The 9,715-nt window shown below is 45.9% G+C and overlaps 1 protein-coding gene across 7 annotated transcripts in view; it reads right to left on the bottom strand.

The window, feature by feature from the left end:
• Positions 1 to 600: 600 nt before the first annotated feature.
• The window catches only part of PPP2R5C (protein phosphatase 2 regulatory subunit B'gamma), a 123,637-nt gene continuing 114,522 nt past the window's right edge, over positions 601 to 9,715 (bottom strand). For 3 of the 7 annotated variants that reach the window (XM_038545745.1, XM_038545746.1, XM_038545750.1), the window contains 2 exons: positions 9,393 to 9,509; positions 601 to 3,390 (listed from right to left, as the gene is read on the bottom strand). In XM_038545745.1, coding sequence (XP_038401673.1) covers positions 3,259 to 3,390; positions 9,393 to 9,509 — 249 coding nt within the window. In that variant the 3' untranslated portion in view covers positions 601 to 3,258. Of the gene's footprint in view, positions 3,391 to 5,640; positions 5,712 to 9,392; positions 9,510 to 9,715 lie in introns of all 7 variants that reach the window. The other 4 variants (XM_038545749.1, XM_038545752.1, XM_038545748.1 and 1 more) reach the window with 3 other exon arrangements.

Here is a 9,715-nt window from a genome sequence, read left to right as displayed (position 1 = left end):
CCTGCTACCTGGGGCCAGGAGCAGCTGGAGGCTGGGCTCGCGGCATGCGCCCCCTTTTACGGAGTCTCCCGGGGACCCCTGAGCTGCAGATGCCGCCGGACACGGCCAGGGCCCAGGTGCACCACACTTAAGGGGTCCTCTGACCCAGTGCACCTGCCCCCGGGGGGGAAGTGGGGCACGTGTGGTTCTCCAAACTCCCATGGGGCTCTGGGTGGTTTGTGGCAATGACTCGGGGGAAGAGCTCGATTCTCGGCCTGTTGTGTTGACTGTTCATTCATGGCGTCAGTGAGGATGAGGCAGGTCCCCCATGAAGACGGGGGTGGGTCCGCCCAGACTCCAAGTTCAGATTCCCAGAGCTTCTACTCTGTTCCCAGGACAGTAATTTCAAGAATCTCGAACATCACGATTTGGGCTCAAATAATCCTATAAACTGCTCTGTCTCACACTCGTCTACGCAAAGCAGAGAGGGGGTGGAAAGGCACCTCTACTTTCCCCCCAAGGGAGGTGAACAGCAGCCCCCGGAAGGGCCAAGGGAAGCCTGAGAACCACCAGGCCTGGCTGGCCCAACACCATGGCTAAATTTAGTGTCATGATGAGCAATAAAATTCACATGTTCTTTATTTAGTCCATATAATACACCATTTTTAGAGGTTTTTCTTTTTTAAAATTGGATAAAAGAGCATATTAAATGGCACGTGTATGAAGTTTTCTCTTCATAAACAATGTCAGAACAAAAAGTTTTGAATTACAAAATGTTAAAAAATATGTAGGTACTTAACATTTCACTAAAGCGTAAAGTTACAGATATCTTCTAAAGAAAAATAATTGTGCCACTTACCTATTTTTGCTGTTTCTATGAACTTTTTTTTATTCTGTACATAGGACATTTTGTACAAAATATGAAGTCTACATTTTTATTACTTATTACCATAAAACAAAGATACAATGTATGTACAATATTAAAAGGAAGCCATACTAAAGCCACACTAAAAAGACACTCGGAATAGTGACATTTCTGATGTACAGATACATTTTGGAAAGAGTGAAGATGCCGAAAGAACGCAGAACTTTATGAAGAAAAACAGTCACCGGTTTATTTTCAATGTAGTACTTTTGAAATCAGTTTGGTACAGAATAAACAGTGTATCTATATAATAATATATAAGTTGAACAATTAGCACAGGGAGTCTGAGTACTAACTAGGAAAACTTTAATAGGCCAAAATATTAAATAATACTCTTGTCAAAGAAAATTAGTCTCTCTCAAAACGTATTTTCCCCCCCTTTTTGGTGAATGTTTGTCTTCAATAAAGAGCAGAAATAAAACCTCGACAAAAAGGTGTTCTTACAGGTTGAGCTTTATACAATCACCCAATCGTGGATATTTTGCTTTTTATCTAGGGCAGAAGAGAGTCTTCCCAGAACCCTCTCTCACACACATACTGAACATCCAAAATCAAGGATATTTGAGAGTCTATCAGCTAAAGACGGAAGTTCAAACAATGGTATATCAAAATACATAAGACGCTGCTTTATACAATAAAAAGCACCCTTTTTCCCTCAAAAGGAGAAGGCATCTAAACTTTTTTTTTTTTAAATTATAAATTTCATAATGGTAAAATGGATAGGTAACTTGTCAAGTTTCTCAGGAAGTGTTTCTTCTCGCAAAGTGGCCTTTCCCACTTTCAGCTGGGGCGATCTTTTTAGTTAGTACTTGGCTCCTAACCCAGAACCACCCCCCACCCCCACCCCCCCATGATCTTCCTCCAGGGACACAAGGAAATAAACATCGTGGGTGGATGTTAAGTGACACCACATCGGCTTTCCACAATGTTTCCATGGACACCCGAGACCTCAATTAAAATACAGATCCTAAAAGCAGCCACATTTTTATCTTTTATGCATCAAGACATTTAACGTGAACTTTAATATAGTCTTATGCCAGAGACAAAAGAACCTAGAATCACTAGCAGTACGCATCTCAAACAGCTCTCAAGCGGGATAAAAGACGTCAAAATACTGGCCACCCTGAGAGAAATACAGAGCAGACGAAGCACTAGGTGTAAAGGGTTTTCTCTCCGTGCTATTCCATCCCAAACAAAAAGCTCGACACATGCAAGGAAGTCCGTGAACTCTAATAGCAGCATTTGAAGACCGATGGGAACTTAGACGCTGTATTTTCCTTATGAGGTGTTTAGAATGTGTGCTCTTTTGGCCTGGACACGGTTCAAGCGGTTCGCTGCAGCCCTCCTGCCGCGGCCGCCCGTCTGAGGTCCGGGGACCACGTCGCGGCAGCCAGGGGACATCGGGGCAGCGCCCGGCACCGGCCGTGGCCTCCTGCTACTTTCTGCCCAGAGGCACCTGCAGCTCTCATCAGGCCAGGAACTGGCCCGACTCAAGATGACCTCCTTCTACTTGCTAGAAAACGTAGAAAATGAATTCTTAGAGATGATAACTTTTATTAACTCAAGAGCCTTGTTACAGGGCAATAATGTTTAAGTAGAGAAAAATAAGAGCCTGCAAACGACAACAAAAATGGACACATCATTTTAAAATTCCAATTCCGGTCAAGGTAGACAGAGAAAGCTCTGTTTAAAATAAGTTTCTCCTATGAGCTTAATTCCCGGAGCCCCTGGTGCTGGACCCCGGGCTTGGAAATATGGCTTTAGCTATACACAACACAAGTGACACCGCATACGCGTCACTAATCAAAGTAAAGAGATACCATCGGAAAACACAGCGGCTGAGGATTGTCATGTCATGTTTCCCAGTAAGTTATGTTAGAACGATGACAGCAAAGAACCAGCTCAATGAGATAAAAAGAAAGGAAAAAAACAGAGAGAGAGAGAGAGAGAGAGAGAGAGAGAGAGAGAAGCTATTGGCGTAACAATCATGGAGAAACAATGGAACAAGTTGTAGAGTCTTCAAAAATATGTAATACTTTTTTAAAACTGTTCCTTTGATTTGAAGAACATTGATATTCTCCTAGAACCACTTATTTGATTTTGAATGACGGCGGATTCCGGCCGGGGAGGACGTGAAGAGGCAGGCCGGGGAGCTGTCCTTAGCTCTGACTGGGGAAGCGGTGGCCGGGCCACCATTGTTTGAACTCCTAATCTCGAGCTGAGGCCGAAGCGCGTTATTGCCTACAGAACGGGGTCGAAGAAAAGCTCTGACTCTGAGTGTAACTGATTTGTATGGCACAAAAAGGATGTATTTTCTACAGAATCCGGGGAAGCCCGGGCAGGCCCGCGGGGGGCTAGCGGCCGTCCTGGGACACCAGCTCGTCCGCTCGGCAGTGGGCCTCCAAGGCGTTCTTGGTGTGGGGGTCCTGAGGCAGCTCGGGCTTGCGGCGCACGCCAGGCCGGTCCTTCTTCAGATCCTTCTGGGCCTGCAATGAAAAAGGCAGCGGTGTCGGCCACAAACGAAGCCGTCGGGCCAGTGAGCTCACGTCCGCGTCCCAAGTCAAAGGGCGGCCGTGAGCCGGGTGCCCAGCGCCCACGTTTGAGGGCTGCCCTGGGACCTCTGTGGCTCGGGCACAGCCAGCTGTCCCCCGCCCAGATCGGTCTCGGCCACTAGGAGACCGCTAGCGACTGGCGGCGAAGGGCTGTGTGTGCCACACTGGCACCTGGGACCCTAAAGACGTGCTGTTCTGCACAGAGGACTCGGCCCCTCTATTTTGCAAAGCCACCAGTTTTAGGAAATGTCATCAACAGCAAAAGCCTCCGATTACACACAGTGTTACTGAAGGCATTTAAGCGGCTATGTCCATTACAGAAGCCTTTCAGAAGGTGGAAATGTCCTTTGGAGGTGCATAAAAATGAATGAAAACCACATTAAAGCTGGATTTAAAGTCAAGAAAATGTCTAAAACTTCTGTCGAATGGGAAAAAGGTCCCTAAAGTAAGAGGTATGAAGTGGATCACTCTGGGGAACAAACCCTCGAGACCTGGGAAAACTGTACTTGGTTATTTACATAACATTTCCTAATATTAAGGAGTAAAAGACTCCCTTCTCCACCCCATTCTCTTCCTGAAGTTTAGAACATTGAGGTTTTACTTAAAAATTAAAAAAAAAAAAAAGAATCCTATTTTTGCATGAGGACTTGGAGGATTGTGTCTGCAAAGAAAGTGGGGTGGGTGTGTGTAGGGGGTTGATATGGGGGAGTTTACACCAAAGGCACCCATTTCCAGGAATAACATTTAAACAGTAAACAGGTCACTCAGTTTTGAGGTAGGGCCACTGCATTAATACCAGTATTTCTGAAACAAAAGCAGCCATCGAAGTCGTCTAAACAGCGTATACAGAAGACTGCCAATTAGGTAGAGACTTTAACCAGAACCAAGCCTTTCTGCCTGGCGTCTCCATCAAAGAGAAGACAGGCTTTAGAGAGAACAAATGACTTTTGTGGTGGTGAACAAACGTCTAATCGGAAAAAACTCGTTTTAAGTCAATCATCTGACACCAAAAGGGGCAAAACCACAACCACCTCTCGTAGTTTCTGGATATCTAACCTCAGCATAAAGTATACTTTTCCTGACTTTTAAAATGACTCCAGAACCTGCAGAAGTCAGACATGAAAAGTTCACATTTTTGCAGAGCTAATGCTTCTTAGGGTTCTTTGCAAATTTATCTGTGGAAACAGCAAGAACACCGAGGCTTAGGAAGAGCTTTGTGTGACATTTTAGGAATAGTTCTAGAAACGTTATGTGAATATCAACATTCATTTATGGTAAAGGCAGGAGTTTTGCTTCCCCCCCCTGAAAATTAGTGTAAGATGGCTTCGGCTGAACCACCCCCATCAGGAGGTTGTGAGGGCTGGGCACACGCCCCGAGGGACCTCAGTCACGGTGCTGAAGCATGTTTGCTCTCGCCCCCCCTGAGAGCTCAAGAGGGAAAATTCTACCCTGGATTTTATGTCCCTTCCGCGCTGAGCTGTAAAACAAAGCAAAGCGAAGCCAAACAAAACCAAGGCTTTTCCCTACTCGAGATATGTAATCACTGCTGAAATAGGCACTCCAAAGGGAAGAAACATTTTTAAAGACCAAGGCCAGGGGGACACCGGGGGGCTGGAACCAGTAAATGCCAATGGGAGGGATGGGACATGACCCCAGTAGCGTCTGGAAGGGCACAAAGTGTGCCGGACACGTGTGGGCCTCTGTGCATCGGCATCTTGGGTTGGCAGGTAAAGCAGAGCATGAGTCTCACGAACCACAAGAGGAGGAACACAGCGGGCAGGGAGGGGTGAGGTCGGCCTGGGTGGGGGTGTGTGTGCAGGCAGTGGGGGGACATGCGGGCAGTGGGGGGGTGCTGGGGGGCATGCAGGTGGTGGCGGGGGCGTGCGGGCAGAGAGCAGGGCACGGCCTCTCTGCCGCGTGTGGGCAGATCTAAGAGGCTAAGTTTATACAGTAAGTGGTAGCAGAACAGGAGGGGTTGGGTGAACCTAATCGTGCACGTTTCTGCTATGCAGTTGAGGACACAGCTAATCGAGATGTCTTGAGGGACCAGATTTGTCTTTACCATCACCAGCTGGGATGACAGGGAGAGAAGGGAAAATACTTCATGTGCACAACGTTCATTTGTCCAGGCTCGTCCTGAGCACGCGAGCCTTACACACACTCCACGTATTGAGTAAGGAGTACCTTCACTTCCCACCTTTCCGTCTCTACACCTTCCTTATCTGCATGGTTGACACTGCTTTTCTCCCGACCGACTGTTAAAAATGAGAATTGTAAACATTGTAAACGTCTCCGGTATAAATGTCATTCACATGAAATTTTACTATTTTTTCTTGGGATGTTCTAGGTAGGGTTAGACAACTTTCTCAAAAAAAGAAAAAAAAACAAAAAAAGCAAATCATGGTTCTGACAGGTCAACACATAATTGAATTTCACAAAATTCCAACCAACTGCATCCCACTTCCACGAGGACTTCCTCCCCTGCCCTTGTGCAGTCCTGCCATTTACCTCTCACCCACGTCCTGTTCTGGCCAACGTTCAAGTCATTTTAAGGAAACGTGGAGTTATTTTGGAAAAACAAAATTAGCCGAAGATAAAATTAAAAGGCTACCGAAAATATTCAGACTTTAATTTTTAGCTGTAACTTCTTATGTAAATTTGGTCTCCAAATTGTACACATAAAGTTTTCCTCCGTCGAGGTATTTTCTCTTTGCCTTAACAATGTTTTTGAGAATTTCAGGAATAGGATGCCGACATTTTTCCAATTCAGGAGAATCTATTAAATCAAATATTATATTTAAGAGACTGTACTATAAATATCTTCATCTAGATAACCTGAGATGGGGATTCATTCGATCCATAGAAATTTTTTTTTATTCAATTTTTATTTATTTATGATAGTCACACAGAGAGAGAGAGAGGCAGAGACACAGGCAGAGGGAGAAGCAGGCTCCATGTACCGGGAGCCCGACGTGGGATTCGATCCCGGGTCTCCAGGATCGCGCCCTGGGCCAAAGGCAGGCGCTAAACCACTGTGCCACCCAGGGATCCCAATCCACAGAAATCTTTAATATGTCCTAAACTTGGGTAATATTACTCTTGGGTAGTTTTATTCTTTTTCAAAGTTGTTTTGGCTATTCTGGGTCCTTTGTGTTGTCATATGAATTTTAGAATCCATATGTCATTAAAAAAAAAAAGTATGCTGAGATTCTGATGGAGATCACATTAATTCAGGGGGAACTGGTATTTTAACGGCATCAAGTCTTTCAGACCCAGGAACGTGATCATAGAAATCTAAGAGGTAAGAGCAGGGGAATGCTTTTTGTAGGGCTGTCAATTAACGGAAAACTTAGTTACATGATCTTATTATAAGAGTCATGGAAACAAATATGCTACAAGAGTCCTCCAGGAAATGCCCTGTCTGGGGAGTAGAGATTGCCTTTCGGGATGCAGCGAAGGAGATATGCCCCGTGCTAAGGGCAGGGGACAGATCAACCGGGTGGAAGTTTTCTCGGGACTGGCTATCACATAAAGACTAGGGCCGACTTCACCTGAGAGGGGAATGCTATTTTGGTTTGCCTTTTTGATCAAATACTTGATTCCTCATAGAGTCACCTTAAATTAGAAATATCACCATAATTTATGTTACATTTTGGACACAGGTCATTATTTTCCTAGCATTGATTATGATCTGTACTGGACCAAAGGATGTTCTTTTTTATTTATTTATTTATTTATTTATATTTTTATTTTTTATTTTTTGGACCAAAGGATGTTCTAAAAAAAACCCCAAACCTCCAATCCCCAAATATTTAGTGCGTAAGAACTGGCTTGTAACTCATCAGCTTCCTATCCATCTCTAAATGGTCTACACGAGTTAAAAACTAATGTGGTCACAGATTTTTGAGTAGGCTTCTTGGCAGGAGGGGCGCTAATTTGATATCCTCTGTGTCTGCAAGTAATGGGCAAGCTCTCATGTCTTTTTTTTTTTTTAAAAGATTTTATTTATTTATTCATAGAGACACAGACTGAGAGAGAGAGAGAGAGGCAGAGACACAAGCAGAGGGAGAAGCAGGCTCCATGTAGGGAGCCCGACGTGGGACTCGATCCCAGGTCTCCAGGATCACACCCCGGGCTGCAGGCAGCGCTAAACCACTGTGCCACTGGGGCTGCCCTCTCATGTCTTTAGCACACTTTAAGACATAAAATTGAAATGGTAATTTAAAAAAAGACCTCAAATTCCTGTCCTAGTGAAAAAAAAAAAAAACACAAAAAACAAAATAGGAAAATTAAAGCCCCCATAGCCAAGATGGAGAAAAATAGAAGGATTTTTGCATTTGATTAAATCTGTTCATTGCTAACAACTATGGACTCCAACTGAATCAAATAAAAACGAGTTACTGACATTCGCTAGGAGCGTATGGAGTCTCTCCCACTGCATTTCTGGTATTTTCTTTCTTTTTTTTTTTTTTGCCATTTGAAAACATTTCTGGTATTTTCAAGTTGTGTTCTTACGCTAAGGCTGGGAGCTGGCTGGGCAGGAAGAGGCACGAATGTGGTCAGTGTGGCTGCCTTCTTTGGGCAGCTCTGTGAAAAAGGAGGCTGGACCAGTGCTGTCCAATAAAAAAATAACGTGTTCCAAGTATGGAACTCCGAATTTCCCAGCAGCCACAGTAAAAGAGAGCAAAGGGTGAACTTAATTTTAATAGCATTTTAAAATTTAACTTGATATATCCAAAATGCTATCATTTCAACATGTAATCAGTAGTAAAAAGTTACAAGTGAGATGTTTTTGCATTCTTTTCTTCCTACTGAGCGTGGGGATCCCTGTGCTTTAGAGGAGATGGCCACACCGCAAGGGCTCAGCAGCCCTGTGTGGCTTGTGGCTGCGTGTCGGGACACGGCAGCCTGGGTGGTGGAGGTCCGGTGCTCCTGCTCACGCCCGATCCCATCTGATCTTGTGGGGAGTGAACTTTACTTGCATTAAAACCTCTGCTTAAGTGAGTTCCAAGCGACACGAGCACTGGTGAACCACCTGCGTCCAGCGCACAGCATACCTTGGCCGCTCTGGCCTGCGCTTCAGAATCTTAGCGCCGGATGGCGTTAGGAATTCTCAAGTAGGCCGAAGGGGATTAAAGTTTCAGAGTCAGAAAGGCCCTCGCCCCTCCGCATCCCCATTAGGTCAAGACCACACCAGCTTCCATGAACTGAAGAGAGGCAGGTACGCTCGGAAGCACGGCCACCAACAGGCTCCTCATGCCCAGGCAGGACACGTACCCTCTCTAAAGCCCAAATTGGACATATTCCCAACTTAGTACTAGGACTAAGAGTCTGTCTTGGGATCGGTGGGGATGGGACTATGTATCTCCACCACTTGGAAACAAACCACCTGAACACAGGTGTTAAGGTGAGGCGGTCCTGACAAAGCCCCAGCCTGCGGGGAACCCCGGCTCCTGACCCTTCCTGCGAGGCAGTGCGGTTCTGCTGTCGGGGAAGATGACGAGGCTCGGCCCTGGTGTCCTGAAGCCAAGGGGCAGCAGTGGCTGCTGTGGGGAACTGCCCGGGGCGCCTCTGCACCACAGCACGAGTGGAGGGTGCACAGGGAAGGCAGTGCAAAGACACCACCCTTGTGGACTGTTGGGTTTTCTGTTCAGGTGAACATCTGAGGACTGGTGAGGAGCTGAGACTATCACTGTTAACTATAAATCAAGAACATAATCAAACCTCAGGCACATACTCAAGCCTCAAAAATGACTTCTAGTAGTTTGATCACTGAGATGCACGGACGAAATACCTCCTATGGGCTGACCCGAACTTAGTTTTTAGCTTCAGCTTTGCACAGAAGGCCCTGCTGTAGATCATATAAGCTCCTAAAACCCTAGACGTTTCTTAAGCAACTCTACCTGGTGCGTCCCGGCTTAGCTCTGTGCTTTTACCTGGCGAGCCTCTTCGTTCACGGCCTTTCTCAGCATCTGCACATCTTCAAACAAAGGCCCATCTGTCTCCATTGCAACCGGAATGCTCATGGTGCTCGCTTGACTATACACTGCGTACTGCAATGCAAAGTGTGGAATCACTCTCTCTGTTAACGCTCGGGTTCTGGACTCTGGGGCCTCATCCTGGCCAGGGGCATGGCTTCCCACTGGCGCCCTCCCCAGGGCCCTCTCCTGAATGAAGCCTGCTGGGTGGTAATTAAACCAGCTTACACCTGCAGCGCCTCAGAAACAACACTTTTACTCCCCTAGGCCACCAGGGGCAC

Source organism: Canis lupus, chromosome 8 (genome assembly GCF_011100685.1).
Source record: "Canis lupus familiaris isolate Mischka breed German Shepherd chromosome 8, alternate assembly UU_Cfam_GSD_1.0, whole genome shotgun sequence".
Classification (NCBI taxonomy): domain Eukaryota; kingdom Metazoa; phylum Chordata; class Mammalia; order Carnivora; family Canidae; genus Canis; species Canis lupus.
The sequence above is the reverse complement of the archived record's forward strand: the minus strand, read 5'-3'. Positions and strand labels throughout refer to the sequence as shown.